Genomic DNA, 19,022 nt, shown 5'->3' with positions numbered 1-19,022 from the left:
GCAAAATTTTTTGTGTCAGTTAAATGAAATGTGGAAACGTGTGAGTTGGAATTCATCAATATTCTATAATCCAAACACAAGGCAAACTTTTAAATCTGCCAGAGAGGATATGCTGACAAGCGTTCATGGCAGGCTGGCAGACTATAATGAATGCAAGCTGGAAAAGGCACTGAACACTTGAAGTGTTGTTTTGGCTACAGCAATGATAGTGTTAGATGTTGCTCTGACTGCCTTTGAATACATGGCATTACTCAGCTCCCGTGAGGAGTGGAGAAACTTGAACATACACCTTGAAGTGGGGAAGTGGATGTATTCTGCAGTGTTGTGTTTGGTCACTGTGGTGTACTGTGACCATTAATGCTGTACCTGTTCTGTATCTAACCATACTTGTTGACATTTGCTTTGAATGGTGAGCTACAGTGTTGTGTGCTAGCTTCACAGGATCATCCACTGTGTTTCTCCTTCCTATGTTAGTACTCGATTCCAGGAAACAAAAAGAATTTGCATTTTTCAGTGCTCTTGGGGTCTGTAGGTGACCTATGGCACCTCCCCTCTTTATACATTTATCTAAACTGTGAAATTTGATTTGATATTTAATAATGAATAAAATATATACAATTTAATATTCATGACTTTTGGGATTTCAACAAACAGCTAAATGGCAAAAAATGAAGAGGGAAGACTTTTAATAGAAAGGTGCCTGCAGTTGTGAACAGATGTCCTTTGTGAAGAAGCATGGCACTTTAATAGAGCACTGACTACCATCAGAAGTGTCTTCTTGTTGAAAGAATGTTGTTCACTGATTTTGTTTTTAAGGCTTTGCTCTAAATCTGTGTTCAGATGACACCTATGTCCTTATTAAATTGGCATGCCAGTTTTTAAGTGGGCATGAAGCCATCCTAACAGATGGATATGACTACAGGCATGCCAGGGAATCAAAAGTAGTGTTTCCTAAGGGAGACAAAAGTGGTGTTAAATCTTTATTACCATTTTGGCTGTGCATATGAGGCAGTCAGGAATGCAGCACGCCTGTGATTTTTGCTGAAGGAGACCCAGATGTCTTTTTTAATGACATTATTGCATTAATGACTTAGAGTTTGAATTTCACTTACCTCATACAGAAGAAATTATTAGATATCTTCTGAAGGAGAATAAGGTGAATAAAGGGTTTTGAAAAAAAAAAAATCCAAAAACCAAACCAAACCTAAAACTGAAAACATGTAACTGTGATTAATATTTTACCAGAATGAATATACCTGTCCTTATGCAGGAAGACGTTACCAGGGAACTTCTTTCAGAAGTGTGTTGGCATTTGGGGTTGATAAATATGTAGAACTATGTCTTCTAACAGACCTTAATGAAATAAATGCAAGATCCTAAAACTATATGCTTTATATGTTCAAATACAGTTTGGGCCAGCACACATTTTTTTTCTGGCTTCTAGAAGAAAAGTCAGTCAGAACAGTTGAAAATTAAGAAAGATTATATCTGTCTGGCAAACTTATCACATCATTTACCAAGTAAAAAAGCAGCTAGTACTCAAACAGGCATCTGCCCCCTACCATGTGTCTCCCCCATCTGTCGTGAGCTTTCTTGGGGCACGTCAGGGAGATGTGTATATGTGGATTGCTTAATGATAGAATCATTTAGGTTGGAAAAAGACCCGTAAGATTGAATCCAACTGTAAGCCTAACACTGCCAAGTCCACCACTAAATCATGACCACCACTAAGCCATGTCCCTAAGTGTCAGGTTTATACATCTTAAACAGCTCCAGGGACAGAGACTCAACCACTTTCCTGGGCAGTCTGTTCCAATGTTTGGCAACCACTGAGGCAATTTTGTCTTGTCCTATCACTTGTTATGTGGGAGAAGAGATGGACACCCACCTTGCTACAACCTCCTTTCAGGTAGTTGTACAGAGTGGTAAGGTCTCCTCTCAGCCTTCTTTTCTCCAGACTTTAACTACTCCCGTTCCCTCAGGTGCTCCTCATAAGACTTTTTCCCCAGACCCTTCATGCACTTTGTTGCCCTTCTCTGGACACGCTCCAGCAACTTGATGTCCTACTTGTACTGAGGGGCCCAAAACTGAACACAGTACTCGAGGTGTGGCCTCACCAGAGCCGAGTACAGGGACACAATCACCTCCCTGCTCCTGCTGGCCACACTATTCGTGATACAAGCCAGGGTGCTGCTGGCTGCCTTGGCCACCTGGGCTCACTGCTGGCTCATGTTCAGCCGGCTGTCAGCCAGCACCCCCAGGTCCTCCGCCAGGCAGCTCCCCAGCCACTCCTCCCCAAGCCTGTAGCACTGCATGGGTTTGTTGTGACCCAAGTGCAGGACCTGGCACTTGGCCTTGTTGAACCCCATACAACTGACCTCGGTCCATCGATCCAGCCTGTCCAGATCCCCCGTAGAGCCTTCCTACCCTCAAGGTGATCGCCACTCCCGCCCAACTTGGTGTCATCTGCAAACTTACTGAGGGTGCACTCAGTAATGAATCTAGATCATCAAATCCTACAACAATAAATTTTACTTTGGCTATTTCTTCATTACTATCTTCCATGATTTTCATATTGTTTTTTTCTTTTTTTTTCCTAGCCAACAAGTTGTTGATGGTCAAATGAGCACTTGGTTCATTTTGCTTAGTTAACTTGTGCAGTGATAGTTCAGTGTCATAATCTGGAATTTATATACTCATTCAATAAACTTTTCTTCATCCTGACTTAATAGGGGGATTTCATATGGTGTATAATGTTCTACTGAAATAGTTTTAACAGGTTTTTTTAAAGATGAGAAGACATCAGTACAGTTTTATGGTAATTCTAGTCCACCTGCAGGCTCAGGCTGAGACTAGGGCTTGTTTGCAACAAACCGTAATCTTTTTCAGTTACTTTGATTGTATGCATTTGTCAGAACGTCTTGGAATTGAATCCTCATTTGGGATGACTTTAACTGGTATGGATCTTATATCATGGAATTAATTTTCCTTTTCTAAGACTATTGCCTTTTGTTTATGTATAATGTCCTAGAAGTACATTGTCTGAGTTGTTTACTACAAGTGAAATGAAGTAATTCTCCTGTATGGCCTTAACTAACAAGCTGAGTTTATCTAGCAGCCAACAACAAATTACAGGCATATAGCGTTAATCTAAACCAAAATAATTAACACAAAATACAATTTTCTTATTAAAATATATTGAACAATTTCTCCATTAATTCCAGCTACAGCCTTTTTTTTTTTAAAAAAAAAAAAAAAAAAGCAATAATATAGCTAAGGCTAGTTAAATGACCTTTGAGTTTCCATGCAGCTTGACACTTCAACATTGTTCACATCTGAAAATGCACTGTAAATAATAGGTCAGCTTCATATCATCAGCAATGGCTGGCTGGTTAGATGAAGGGAGAGCAGTGGATGTTGTTTACCTTGACTTCAGCAAGGCGTTCAACACTGTCTCGCATAATACCCTCACAGACAAGTTAAGGAAGTGTGGGTTAGATGAGGAGGACCTGGGAGTGCTGGTGGGCAGCCAGTTGGCCATGAGCCAGCAATGTGCCCTTGTGGCCAAGAAGGCCAACGGTATCCTGGGGTGCATTAGAAGGATTGTGGCCAGCAGGTGGAGGGAGGTTATCCTCCCCCTCTACTCTGCCCTAGTGAGGACACACCTGGAGTACTGTGTCCAGCTTTGGACTCCCCAGTTCAAGGAAGACAGGGAACTACTGGAGAGAGTCCAGTGGAGAGCTACCAAGATGACCAGGGGACTGGAGCATCTCTCTTATGAGGAGAGGCTGAGAGACCTGGGTTTGTTCAGCCTGGAGAAGAGAAGCCTGAGGGGGGATCTCATCAATACCTATAAATATCTGAAGGGTGGGTGTCAGGAGGATGGGGCCAGACTCTTTTCAGTGGTGCCCAATGACAGGAGCAATGGGCACATGTTGGGACACAGGAAGTTGCACCTGAATATGAGGAAAAATTTGTTTAGTTTGAGGGTGAGAGCACACTGGAAGAGGCTTCCCAGGGAGGTTGTGGATTCTCCTTCCCTGGAGACATTCAAAACCCGCCTGGATGCGTTCCTGTGCCCCCTGTTCTAGGTGTACCTGCTCAAGAAGGGGGGTTGGACAAGATGATCTCCAGAGGTTCCTTCCAACCCCTACCATTCTGTGATTCTGTGATATGTTAAGTCCTTTTAATAGATTCTTATGTATCAAATATGGATCAAATTTTAATTTATAATGCAAAATACAACTGGGAGTAATGAACCTTGCAGAGTAATTAGCTCTTAAAACAGGAGGAAATTAATTGTACCTTCTGCCTCAGTTATCCTCTCAGTACAATAGGAAAATTTGTCAAGGCAAGAAGCCCTGCTTTTCTTAATGTTTAAGAAGTGTGGAATGGCTTTACACAGAAGAATTATGTCAAAGACACATTTCTTTTACCAAAATACATGTGTATGGTTTTTAAATGAGTTAAAGGCAACAGTGGGCATTTTGCATTCTGGCAGGAAAAGTTTTAAGTGGCCTCTAAGGCCCTGGTATGGAGGAATTCTAAATTCAATTAAGTTTACTTCCACTCCTCTTTAAGGTTTCCAGTGCAGCTTGTAACTCATCATCTCCTCTACACTTCCCAATTAGTCAAATGGAAATCACTACCATGTGAAGTCAGATGCAATTTAGTGATTAATATACACATAATACCTACCTTGAATTCCTAACTTTTTTCGATGTGAGTACCTAAAATGTACTTTAGCTAAAGTACAGGTTCCTCCTTCATCAATGACTTTGTTCAGACTGGTCTCTTACTTTACTTTTGAAATAATGCTTGTTAAGTATAGGTTTTTATTATGATTTATTATCCAGTTACTTCCTGTAACTTTAAAAGCTAGCCAAAGGGAATTTTTTTATTTGCTAGCTGTCAGACATTTCAAGGGAGATCTTAATGGCTTAAAAATTGAGCTGGATATTATTTTGGTAGAGTGGGGGCAGTAAGTATGTTTATCCCAGCAGATGTGAAACTGTTATGTGCCTACAACATTCTATCCTCTTTGTTAGTGCTGAAAAATGTCTGAGATGTCATGTAATTTGATATGACTTTGACCTCTGTTGTCACGAACAGGCCTCTTGGCATAGCAGTCTCTACTGATCCTTTTTTCTGAAATGAAAATGTTTTAAAGCACAATTTTTAAGAGTGGTAGTTATGAGAACACAGTCGCCAGCTAAATTCCTTACATGCTGTTGATTCGGAATATGTATTCCTCTGACATGTGATTGCAGAATAGTTGAAGGTTGGATGTGTTTGTCTAAATATGTCCATCTTTATGTTGCATTAATTGTAGCTGTTACTGTGTCTATTGCAGAATGTTATAGTTATACATCCTTATAAAAAGCAGAGTTTGTACACAGAAGGTTTAGAGCAGAGAACTTGTGACACAGTGTTGCAGTGTGTAGACATAGATATAACTGAAGACAAGTATGTGCAGTGATACTGTATGCAGATGAGATTTATTGCCTGTCATTTGACTTAGTGTATTGGATCCACAATGCCGTATGAAGGATGGGGGGTTAGCTTGTGATGAATCATTACTTCAGCATATCTGGCATGCAGTTAGAGAATCTGAAAAGGAAGACAGGGATGAGGCAGAGTGTGTTTAGAAAAGATAAAGTGAATTTTTGGTGTTCCTCAGTGCTTGCTGCATGTGCATTTTCATACAGGATAAATATATGTGAAGCAATATCTTTTTTTTTTTTTGCCTCTCTACAGATGCTGTGTAAGTGCTAGGGACTGAATTGAGAAGAAATAGGTTTCTCCCATCTGTCTTTAGAGTCATGATTTTGATGTCTCTTCTGGTATAGGGAACACTGATGTTTGAGTCTATGGATGAAAAAACTGAGAAGCCCTAAAAATGTCATGATGTGCATATATAGGTATAGAGATGATATTTGTTCCTAGTTTTCTGATGGTCTCCGTTCATTTTCCAAAGATTCAAGATCTAGCAGTCTTCTGTAAATTTCTTGCTGTGCACTGGCACTTACTTCTTATCAGTAGCCAGCTACTGTCTTCTGTTTCTGAGGATTAACAACTGGCCATTTGCAGTGCACCAAATTACCGCTATGCTATCATTCATTAGCAATTTTTGCAATAAAAGATCATAAAGTAGTTCAGGTTGGATGGAACCTGAGAATGTCTCCAGTCCAACCTTCCACTGGGGTCAGCTGTTAGTTGAGACCAGGTTGCTCTGGGCTTGCTTCAGTTGGGCCTTAAAAACCTGCAAGGACAGATACTGGGCAAACTGTTCATTCTACCACTTGACTGTCTTAATGAGGAAGAAGTTTTTCCCTATATCCAGTTTGAACTGCTTGTTTCAGTTGTGAGTCTTTTTATTTTTTTTTAAAGTCTTTAAAATTTTTTTTAAACTTTAAAAATCTGTTAATTGTGTGCCATTTTCAAGTAACAGCCTGGAAATCCACTGCAGTCCCATTTAAATTTCTCTCTTGCAACTTCATAAGCAAGTTTTTGCATGTATCTTGCTGAGGTGACATTCAGCTTCTATCTCAGCAGCATAATGGACTGTATGGAGAAGTTAAAAGTCTGGCAAATAACTTTCAGTCCAACTCTGTGGTAGGAATGAAACAGTCATTGCTGTTTTAGAGAAGTGGGTGTTTATACTAGTAGGTTTAGCGGGTATTTACACTAATATACTTATGGTCTTTTTAATAACCATCATGAAATGGAACTTGGTTAGCAATAAATGTTATGTCCAAAGGGAAAAATACCTTCAAAATTTTTGGAGTGGTCAGAACCTTGGTGAATGAATCATGAATTGATTATACTGTGAACTGTTGCCCCCCCAAATAACCCTGGAGTCTTGAAGGACAGTTTCCACAGATTGCAATGAAAACAGAATTAAAGTTTGTTTCCTAGCTTTTTCAAAAATAGGTGGGTAATAATCTAATTTACAACTTGTATTTATTTGTTGACTGAATATATAAACCCTTCATTAAAAAAATGTACTATCATATTTCAGCAAGTTTTAAGGTACTGCATGTAACTTTTAACTTTGCTGATAATGTTTCTTTTTTGTTTTTGGCCAAGAAGCTAATGGCATTGTATCTGCTGCATTTAACTTAGTTATTAGAAGTGGTTCATATGAGCAAATCAGGAAAGAATTTGCTAATTATCAAATTACATCTCAGTTTCAGAAAACTATGATGTTTATTGTCTTCAGCTGGTGACTACAAATCTAACGGTACCGATGACTTTTGGAGGGGAGTTTTCTCTGTCTCCATGGCCACAAATCCACACTGAAGTGCTTTAGCTGTGTTAGTACGCCCTGCTAGTATGCTGTATGAAGTGCTTTGTAAGTGCAGCTGTTTGGTTTCTGAATTGGAAGGGTAATCTATGGCCTGCATTAAGTGCAGGAAGCTTGTCTGCGTGTGGAGTTGGTCACATAAATGAGCTGTAAGCTGTGTGAAATTCCTTTTTATGCTGCTCTTTGAAGAGATTTGGTGTTGATATGTGGTCTTTAACTGCTGTTTTACTAGTGAGTTTGTAATTTAGTCATTAAGATTTTTCTTGTAGCTTGGAACGGAGTTATAGAAAAATCAGATAAATAGCTTTTTATTAATGTTGTGGCATTACCAAGAGTAGAGATACTTTCTCAGGCAAGAAATTATGGTGCCCCTTAGATGTGATTCAAAGTTCCTGGCTTTATATGGCTTGGAGCTGTTACTTGCAATGAGAATAATCTGCATGGATAGCCATCTGTTGCTTCCTCTGCGAAATTCAGAAATTTATAATTTACTTCCCATTCTTTTCCTCTCTTTCTTTCTTACCCTCCTGTCTTCCTGTGCTCTACCCATATTTTGGGGGGTTTCTGAGCCCCTGGCTAGTTTTAAATCACACTGAATACAGTTTCACCATGTCTCACTTTCCACTTGTTTATCGGTGAGTATGCTGTATGTCCAGGTAAAGGTGTTCCAAACCATTCTTAAGAGAAAAAATAAAAAGCCACATTTTCATTTTGGTTTGTAGTGATTAAGTTCTTAAGTAATTAAGAAGTTTTCTAGTTTTTTCCTATTTTTTTAGAAATTGTGATGTGTGGTATTGATAGAAAATACTTTCCAATTGGTGATGTAAATATTTTTCCAAAGAGTTAAGACAGACAAGAATTTTAAGCAGTAAGAGATCAGTTCAGTGGAACAGGGTAAGAACTTCAGTTCACTGTCTGTGACTAGAACGCTTCTGTAGTTCCATACGAATTTTATTCTGAGGTGGAACCTTTGAAGCTACGTTTAGCTTTGTTTTCTTCCCAGGCTATTTTCATAAATAAAAAAAATCTTTGACGCATCTGCTCAGCATTATTCACGCTGTTGTGCTGTACTCTGTTTAATTACATAGCACTGTACAAGTAAGTTCCTACTTACATCACTCAGTGGCATGTATCAATTAAATTAGAAAAAAAATCTTCTGTATCATTTATTCCTAGGTAGACAGTGCCTTCATTGAAGTTATTGCAAATTTGTGGATCTTGCCCTCCTGACATTTCAAATTATTGGAATAATAATTGTTTATTTATTTATTTATGTATGCACCTCTGTCTTAAAAAGTTAATGTACACATGAGATTGAAAGATTGAAACGTAATTTACTGTTTGTGTCAGCTTAGATTTAAATGAGGATGAATATATGCATAGCTCTTGCTCTCAGGCTTGATAGGCCTTGCATTAGAGTAATTTCATTGCCTGCATTCTTTTATGTGTTCTTAGAAGGTGTGTTTCAAAATGATGCATGCAGAGAAATTCTGTTGCCGTTTGTGTTTTATTTTCTGAAAGAATAATTTAGTAAGTGTAATATTCTTCTTGCATTAAAATTCTGTCACTACTTAAACATAGCTTATTTCCAGGTGCTTTGTATGTCAAGTGAATAATTTGTTCCTCAGTGTTTGGGACAAGCTAAAAAACAGCCTCCAGAATTTAACTAAAACAAATTATTTTTATCAGAGAGTTATGTTTTTCATAGATGAGAAATAGTGGTGACTTACAAAAATATCACAGAAGCTTAAGAGTATTCCTGAGGCATGACTGGAATATCAGCAATTCCATGTTGGAAGGGACTGTAGCTGTTAAAGCATATCGTGTTTCACTGTTTGGAGGAGGATTTATTTGCAAGTAGTATTTGATTTCTATTTGTTGTTAAGATAATTTGCTTTCTTTCAGAATGTAGGGACATTCTGCTTCCTGTGATTACAAAAGAGCTGAAAGAATTACTGGAACAGAAGGATGATCAGCAGCTCCAGGTCCAAGAGAAGAAGTACTGTGTTGAATTACTCAACAGCATCCTGGAGGTTCTGAGCTGCCAGGAGCCTGTAAGTATTGATGATGTAGATGGCCCAAGTCCGTAGTAAGCCTGAGCTGATTAGGTAGTAAATTATTGATGCTGATGAATCCCACTTAAATTTTTAATACAAGTCAGTGGCAAATTGAACTCTTCTCCTATTTTTCATAAAATTAAGTTAAAGGCCATTGAGGTATTAAAGGTGAAGTACTGAAATCTGTGCTACCTTTTTTTATTTCTCAATTCTATATTCTTTAAATAGCTGCTGTAAATCACCATAGTATCACTGAAAGCAGTGAGGCTGTTTTCTTTTTTTCCTAGCAGAGGTTTAGGCACTTTTAGTTTTAACTGGTGAAGTTCGATGGAATAAATTCTGAAATGAATTAGAATATTATAATATCAAGCTGAGTATCAATGATACTGATGACACCAAGCAGAGTGGTGTGGTTTACAAGCCTGAGGGATGGGATGCCATCTACAGGGACCTTCTGGTGAGACCCCACCTGGAGTGCTGCGTCCAGCTCTGGAGTCCTCAGCATACAATAGACATGGACCTGTTGGAGTGGGTCCAGACGAGGCCACAGAAATGATCTGAAGGCTGGAGCACCTCTCCTATGAGGACAGGCTGAGAGAATTGGGGTTGTTGTCTGGAGGAGAGAAGGCTGTGGGGAGACCTTATTAAAGCCTTTCAATATGTAAAGGGGGCTTATAAGCAAGATGGGGACAGACTTCTTAGTAGGGCTGGTTGTGACAGGACAAGGAGTAGGGGTTTTAAACTAGAACAGGGTAGATTAAGACTAGTTATATGGAAGAAATTTTTTACAGTGAGGGTAGAGGAACACTGGGACAGGTTGCCCAGAGAGGTGGTAGGTGCCCCATCCCTGGAAACATCCCAGGTCAGGTTGGACGGGGCTCTGAGCAACCTGACCTAGTTGAAGATGTCCCAGCTCACTGCAGGGGGTTGGACTAGATGACCTCTAAAGGTCCCTTCCAACCCAAACTATTAAATGTTTCTATGATTATTCTAAGTATTCAGAATGATTTTCAAATTTAATCTTGTTTCTTTTATAAAAAGAAATAGTTTCTGAAATAAATGGTTTTTAGTGCACAAATATTATAGCTTATGGTTTCTGCTTTAAGCAACGTCTGTGTAAAACAGATTACTCCTTACTATACTTCATTTCGTGTCTGTAGTTTCTTTCTCAGCCTCCTGTAGTTTTGGAGCACTGTAGAAATTGTGATCTGGGTGGTTGCTTTTCTCACTTGAGAAACTATTGAATTGACTTTTTAGTCCCTCACTTTTTAATGAGCAGTAGGTTATTAAATGAAGTTTCACGATAATGAGGAATTTATTCTGAGGAAACTTCATATAGAATATATTAGGAAAGTTGTAATTTTTCCTATGAATATGTGCTGATTTTCTCCTGAGCTATAGTTTTCTGATACATGTGTTCAACTTTGCATGCTTTGGGTAAAGGCAAGTTGTCAATTTAGTTGTTTTTCACTGTGGATCCTTCAATTATTTTCTAGCAATGAAAGCATTACAGCATTGGTTTCATAAAAATCTTTGAGTTTAAAACTGAAGAGTCCTGTCTGATGGCAGAGGGCAATCTTTTCATGTGTATTTTTTGCTGTTTTCCTCATTGTTTTAGATGTAAGCACTTCAGGAGGGATTGACACCAGGCGCTACTTAAGAAGTATCACAACGTTTGAATTTCAAATGCAATTCGTATGAGAAATGATGAAAGCAGGATAGGGCAAAGAGTGAATTTAGAAGTTTATAGAGCTATGATCTAAAGTAAACCAGTTTCATTACTGTATACTTCAAAGGGTGAAACACAGTCATAAAACAAGATAGATTAATAACTTTCTGCATGTGTACCACATAAATTAAGTTTATTTTCAAACGTAAGTTGCCGTCCATAGTAACAGTAGCTGACATGTCAAAGACTTGTTAGTGGCTACTGAAAATATGGGTTTGTAGCTCATGTTTGCATGAGTGAGAACTATGCTATATGCAGAACAGCCTGAAGAAGGTGAATTCTTGTTGCTACGTATGCATATATGTAGCCCCACACAGTCTGAAGATTATTTTGCAGATTTGAACTTGTCCAGTTTCCAAGAGTGGGAACTGATATATCTAGAATGATGTAGAAACACGACGGGCTGTTTACCAGAAATTAAACATTTGAAAATGTAAGTTTTGTAAAAAGGCATCCTGGTTTATTTGTTTCTCAAATTACTGTTTCTAAAGAAAAACACCCATTTCAGCCTGTGTGTTATTCATATTTTAAGTGTGACTGTTGATACAAAACCAATTACTAAGTAGAATTCTTGCTAATAAATATTTTTGTTCATTTTTGGAAATGCTTGTAGGTTTCCATCTTGGGGAAGAAACTGTTTAAAGTGTAGATGGGTTTTCTTTTTAATTCATCAATACTAGTAAAAACATAAAGCTTGAGTAACGGAAGATGACCTATATCTGAACTGATAAATCTCCTATAGAAATGTCTATAGAAATAAGGTGTAAATGAAGTGCAAAGATGATTGAAGAACACAAGCATTTGTTTCAATAAGTTCAGTGCTTGAATGGTTTGTAACTGCTCGTTTTGGACAGTCCTGTAAATGAGTTAATGTACATATGTCTCAAAAACTTGAAAAAGACAAATACTTTATATTTCATTCGGGAACATTTTAGTTGAAAACTATTTGATTAGTGTGATACTGCTGTAAGAGCTTTTGGAAAGCTCTTATTTTTTTAATTTTTTTTTTTCTTTCAGATGGTCTCCCTTGATATTAGGCAAATGCTTAGCTGTATTTAAAACCAAATGCATTTTATCATTGAGGAGAATGTGACCTTTAATAATAGGGGGTTTTTTTGTTGTTTTTTTCACCAATCAGTATGGTGTGTAAGTTTAAACACAGCTGGAGAACAGAGGTTTAATGGGTGACAGTATTCTTTATAGGTTTTGACTTCAGTTTTTTAACAATTAAATTAAAATTATGTAATTTGTATAGAATGATGTTGTGTAAAAGCATGTAATTCATTATGTGCTTTTACTCCTATTGAAGGAGGTAGCCAGGCAAACCTTTTGCATTATGACAAACAATGGCCTTTTAGGCAACATTACTAAGAGTTTAAAATACATGCATTTAAAAAAACCCACATTCACATTTATTTAAAACCAGTGGCATTTCTTCAATAGCTTGTTTTAAGGAGGGTGACCTGTAAACTGGAGATTCTCTGTGGGATGTTTGGGTGGCAGTTATCTACGTATTGCATTTGCAATAAGTACTGATGAATTACTAATATAAGGAGAAGAGTCCCTTGGAGTAGGTTTAAATTCAGTAGTGGTATCAGCATACAATGATTCCTCTGGAGGCATCGTATTCATGAGCGTAAGAAACATTGTAGAATAGTTGGGACATAAAGAACCAGATGCTTCAGTACTAAAAATCTGCTTTTGAGATGAATTCTCTGAAGGAGAGAAAAAAAGACAAAAGGAAGGAAACACTTTCAATACAGCAGTATCTCAGGCATCAGGTAGTAATTTGTCTTTAAGAGATAGTGCAGATTTCTCTTGAGTGTGACATAGATGTTTACTTTCCAACTAAAGTGAAAAATCTGGCTTCAGGGATATACAGATTTGACTCAAAATGGGAAATATTTCATATCCTGTACTCGTACAGGCAAATGGAAAAGGTTCACTATATGGCCAGGTTATCATCATAGTAGTATTTAGGTGGTCTCCTTCAGAATGCTTTTCTTCAATGTGATCTACATATGGAGAATTGTTTTGGTAATTAACCAAATTAGTTCTTATGAGATTGCACTTGAACCTTAAGATTAATGCAGTTTTCTATTGAACAATTAATTTTCTGTATCTCTAAGCAACTTTCTAAGAAAATGGATCATTTGACCCACTGGAGGAGAAAACTTCAGGCATTAGTGGCAGACTCATTTTACAATATTAATTTTAAGCTTAACTCTGTCTTGAAAACACCAACCAACATCTTGTCCATGTTCCTTCCGTTTTTCCATCTCAGTAGAGAAATCTCATTTTGGATTAGTATTGAAAGCTTTTTTGTAGACTTAACTTATATTTTTGCATTGGATTTATTCTGTAAAAATCACCAGAAGTAGAATATACACAAAGGGCAGAAAAGAAGCAGTGGTAGCTGTTTTGTTTTGTGTGGTCAAAATTTATATTGCGAGGTGATCTTTGAAGCTGCTGCAGAATTTTTGAAGAATGTATTTTCTTTGTCAAAGAAAAAGATAATGTGATATTACCAGCTCTGCTCTACTGTTTTGCCCTGCATTGTCTGGCGAGTGAGAACACATGAATCATCAGATCCTTGTGTTCAAACACTGGTCTCTTCAGTCTAGCTGCTCGGTTATGCAGGTAGCAAGTACATTGTTAAGAACGCTGGTTTATGGTAAGGACTTTATTTTTATGAACAGTCAGTCATTGTTAGGCATCTGGGTGAGATGCTTATGTTTGATTTTTAAATTGCCTCCACAGCAAACAAATTTTAGGCTTAGTTTTTGGACTTAGCTGACATTGTTTTCACTGAATCATGTATAAAATTAGCTTCATAGCTTGAGACTGTGTACTTTCAGCACCTGTGAAGCTCAGAACTGCAAGTAAGTCATTGTGAAGGTCGTGGTGAAATCTGTGACTCTTTATTTCTGTTTTAATTAAAAACACTTCCCTTTTCTCCCTTTACAACTTTGATGTACGCAGTCTGACAGCCCTTCATAAGGTGACTTTGTCTCTAATCTGACATATATTTTATAGTTTAATATTTACTGTATCAGAACAAGTTTTTATTTATAGAGCTTACATGATTAAACGTAATGGTAAACTCTTTCTCCTGGAATCTAAAATAAAATCTTGGCTGAGTCTACACGTGGAAGTGAGACGTAAATCTTTTTCTGTTCCGTGCACAAAGTTAGTGATTGGTGGCAGCTGCATTTTAAGCTGTTGATTATATTAGCAAACAAGTCTGGATACATTTTAGAATTGTAGAGAAATTTGTAAAGCATTTGCGTAACTTCTGGCACATCTTAAGACTTGAGCAAAAGAGAATTTCAAAGGAATTTAGTCAGGGACCCTTCATGCTTTCTTAGGGCCAGTTACCTTAAGTTCTCTCGCAGACAGTTTTCAGACAGAACAATGCATGTGATTTAAAAAAAAAATCTTGTTATGTGTGCTTTTGTGTATTTGTGTGTGTGTTAGAGGGGTATCACAAAGTTATAGAACTGGAGGTGTAAGAGAGCGAGCGTACTGGATCTGGTTGGTATAGAGTTCATTTTCTTTATGGTGGCCCATATGTGCTGTCTTTTAGATTTGTTACCAAAACAGTGTTGATAACACACCAATGAAAATTGTAGTTATTGCTGAACAGTGCTTGCACAGTGTCAAGGTCTTCTCCATTTCTCACTCTGCCCCATGCTAGGGAGTAGTCTAGAGTTGGGCAAGAGTTTGGGAGGGGACACAGCTGGGACAGCTGAAAAGAATTGACTGAAGAGGTATCTCCAAGTGGATATCTAAAGTACAGGTTGTGTAATATTATAATTCTGAAGAGCCATTCAGTTAGCCCATGTTTGCCATTGTCCAAAGAAATGAGCACTCTATCATGTTCTGAAGTGCATGGTTGACTCGGAGACAATGGAGTTACTCTAACTTTTGTCCCAACCTTGTAGAAGTTTAAATAGAATATGAAACCTAAATCAAACACTAACTGCTATTACCCTGCACAAATATTTTCAAAGAGAGTGAAATTTTATTTGGTTTGGATTTTCTATTAACTAATCTGTGTGTGCCAATGTGTGCCATCCATCTCGTCAGTGAATCTGAAGGCATTTCAGTTATGTGAGAGAATTTCCTACTGCTGGCCTGCGTACCACACATGACCTCTGATATTGTTCCAATTCTTGGTCACCTAGCAAATCCTTTTCAACAGTGAAGACAAGCATACATTTTTGATGACCATTAAATGGAATAATACAATTAATGTTTTCCAAGGGAGCATTTATATATGGTACAAGTTGTTAATTTATCTTCTGAAGAGTCTTATGCTAAACCAAATGGACTGCAGCCAAATGGTGAGCTTTCCAGGTTTTACTAAAAAAATGTCATCCTTGTGAAGTGAAATATGATCTAAGAAAATGCACGTTACAGTGGGTTGCTAGATTGTCTTCTGAAGCTAGAAACTGTTAGTTAAAATAAAAGCTGAAATCTTGTATATAGGCAATGTGTGAAAACACTATTGTTAGCAACGTCATTATTGAATGCCTAATTGTTTCTTACATTATCAAGAAGAAAAGTAGTTTCAGTTTCATAAAGAAACAACTTTAATTCATTTGCTAACGTTTCGCTGAAAATTCAAAGGCTTCTCAGAAATTAAGTTTTGCATGCTTGAGCATATGTTACATTTTTGCTGGGAAAGGTATGTTATATGCTACTTGTGAAATCAGACTAGAGCTCACCTTTAGTAACGGAGACATGACCAAATGGTAAAACCATTATGTAATGTTCTGAACTGTTACTAGTAATGGTATAGAATGTCCTGAAATGTGGAAAGAAGTAAAGTTAGATTATAAGAACCTTAATCTTTGAATTAAAAAAAAAAAAAAAAGGTAAACTAATGACCAAGTGACTTCTCTGTGCCCGAGTAAAGCGTGCTGAGTGCTACTATGTAGTTTACAATTTTTGGCTGTTGTTTTTTTTTTAATTACTGGTAATCAATACTATAAGAACAGCTATGATTAATGCAAATGTCTTGAATTGTAACCGAGGCCAAATAATAGAATATTTCTTGCAGCACTGCAGATAACAATTCCAGCTGAGATGCCAGTTTTTATCTCTGTTCTTAGTACGGTAGCTGCATGGATAGAGCTCTAACCAGAAAGGTATTTAAGGGTTGCAGTTTTGCTGTGAGACATAGTATCTTTCCTGGGTGAAAAGAAAATACTGTCTGTAAACTACATGCTGTGAATATTAGTGCTTCTGGAGACTATTGTCAGAAGGCAGCCACTGTTATAGCAGGTAGCTTTGCATACCTTCAAATGAATATTAAGAAATATCAGCAAAAAACCCCTCTACCACGTTTACTTTGTTTAATGTGGCTTCCCCTTTAGTGGTGCTTTTTTTTGCTTTGGCTTTTTTGGTAATGTCTGCGTTAGCAAGGAATGTGTCACAACACAAGTGTACCACTAGATTCATGTGGGTCGTTGTGGGGATCCTGATTAATTTGTTGTATGTGGCTTGGGGGGTTTACGCTAAGATATGGTCCCATACTGTGGTTCAAACATCTCTATTATGCATATGGCTCAGCTTTCTGAAGGCGAACAGTTTAGAAACATACTGGAGGACTCTATATTAGTGTGACCCAAGAATCTAGTGTCTTAATTTCTAGCATTGTCAAAGAGCTTCTAGTTTATCTCTATCTGGAATTAATCTAGTTTGTGTGCAACACCACCACTCAGAAGCCGTACATGGTAAATGAAAGTGATCAAGGGATTTGCCTCAAAATTTTTCTGAACCAAATTGCTGGTATAGGCACAGCCAGATAACTTTAAGGGGCTTGATTTATACTTAAGATAAAGGTATACATGATTGCTGCATTTAATTTTTGTAGTTATGAGGAGGAAGTTACGAAAATAATGCAGTTTCTCAATTTGATATTTGTGTTTTCCAACTGATGTAAATAAGAAATGAAAAATTCAGGGGCAGGGTGTATAATTGTGTTGTACTCTAGCTTGCTTCGTCTTTCTTCTACTGCTGTGTTAAATGGTAGCTTGATAAAATTAGGTATTTTATGGCAGGTGGCTTGCCATAGGTCCTCTGCTGCCATAGGATGCGTTCTTTCAACAGTTGAGAACACTTGTTTGAAACAAAATGCTAAATTTTGACTGGTGTCCTAGTGCACAAGGGTAACAATTGTTCTACACCTCAAAGTAAACCTTGAAATTATTAAATAAGTGCAATACTCTGGAGTAAGAGATGGCAAACTGCTTTCAGACAAAAGTGCACAGTTATAAAATCTATTCCTATAGTCAAAGTTCAAGAAGACTATACAAAAAAGGTTTGAAAACAAAGCAGAAAATCTGTGTAGACCTCTGTAAATAAAACAACATTCATCAAGAGTATATTCTGAAGACATATCAAAAACTTACCCAGAATGTAGTTTATCTGAAGCTAATTTTTTTCTTGAAAGGTACGTTTGTCATTACAGTAATGCTGGTGAATATGTAAAGCTTTCAGGTTCAAAGAACAAATAGGATGCCTTTCACAGAAACACAAAATCCTGCTGAAAAAAGCAAGCTTCTGTAGCAGGTAGATGGTTTTCACTGTAAGGCTACCAAACAATTCCATGTCTGTGTACTCAATATTGCTGTTTCCTTTATTTTTTCACTGTGTAAGCTGTGTTTGTTAAGTAGAGAATGTCTAAACTCTGATAAAGACAATACTTGAATGGAATATATTTTTTTTCAGTAGTTTTCACTAGAGTTCCCAGTAGAAGAGTAGGATTTGAAAATGTGTTAGATTTTAGGTCCTGAAGTCAGGGGATAGGAGATAGCCTTTCTATGTGTTTTCTAGTCCAAGAAATTATGCTATTTCAAGCACCTTGGTAGCGTTTTTCTTTCCTGTGGTTCGCTCATCTTTTTTTGACGTCCTTTGTCTCCTCTTCCTCATGCTGTCAATATTTGTCTGCTTATTTTCCTTTTTTGGCTTCATGTGAGATGCCATCCCTCTGTGTATTTCTGTCCTATTATGCTCTGCCCCTTGCTCTCAGTTTCAAGCAGGTTGCAGTAACTATAGCATATGGTGAAGCAGTAGTGAAGAATCTGTGATACAGTAAAATGCATCTGTAATGCATTAATACAGTCTTGGAAAGACAAATACTTGAGATGGAAAGAGTGGCTTGTGTAGGCTCTTAGTCCAATAAAATTTATGCTGTTGTACAATGAATGTTTCAAATGATGTCTTGCTTTCTAACTGTATAATAAAACACCCTGTAAGTGGAAAGCTTGTGAAGGTCTGCCCCTGTTCAACAATCCAGTGGCAAGGCTAGATTTTCATTTTTCTACTGTGAGGTCAACTGTCATTCATTAGGAGGACTAAGTTATGCTGCTTCTGCAACATAGAGGCCAAAAGGTTTGGGCTGTTCCTCTTTGAAAAGTGTCTTTCTGATTACAGCTTTGCATAAGCCTGAAGAATTTGCTTTGCTTTGCTGTGTGACAAAAAGCAGGTATGTTTTATTGTGGAAGAAAGTGCAATTTATCTCAGAGGTTTTTCAGGTGATTTAAAAAAAAAAAGAGGGAAAAAGAGACAAAAAAGAGTATTTGGTTAACTATTAAAGTTGATATGGGGAGAGATGCACTGTAGGCTTTTATTTTTAACTTCACTGTTTTTTCCAGTCTTTTTAAAATAAAAGAGCCGATGCAGTGTATGGTTTTCATCTTCCTTGACTGGCTCCCAGTACGCATATTGGGAAATGGAGGAGATGGAAGAGGAAGCAGCTTTGTGAAAGCACTCCAACATATCTGTCTTTTGTTCATCAACTGTCAGGTGTAGTCTTTTTATAAATATGGGACTGTACCAGATAAATTTAAATTAAAAAGAGAAAACACAAACCACAAACAAATTATTCTGTGAATATCTTGTTCATTTATAGAATATAGTA

At 37.4% G+C, this 19,022-nt stretch overlaps 1 protein-coding gene across 1 annotated transcript in view; it reads left to right on the top strand.

The window, feature by feature from the left end:
- Positions 1-19,022, top strand: part of DOCK2 (dedicator of cytokinesis 2) — a 210,806-nt gene that overhangs the window by 64,543 nt on the left and 127,241 nt on the right. Inside the window, exon 26 of the mRNA XM_064458922.1 lies at positions 9,212-9,360. Within this exon, the coding sequence (XP_064314992.1) occupies positions 9,212-9,360 (149 nt within the window). The remainder of the gene's footprint in view (positions 1-9,211; positions 9,361-19,022) is intronic.

This window comes from Phalacrocorax carbo, chromosome 8 (genome assembly GCF_963921805.1).
Source record: "Phalacrocorax carbo chromosome 8, bPhaCar2.1, whole genome shotgun sequence".
Classification (NCBI taxonomy): domain Eukaryota; kingdom Metazoa; phylum Chordata; class Aves; order Suliformes; family Phalacrocoracidae; genus Phalacrocorax; species Phalacrocorax carbo.
The sequence above is the reverse complement of the archived record's forward strand: the minus strand, read 5'-3'. Positions and strand labels throughout refer to the sequence as shown.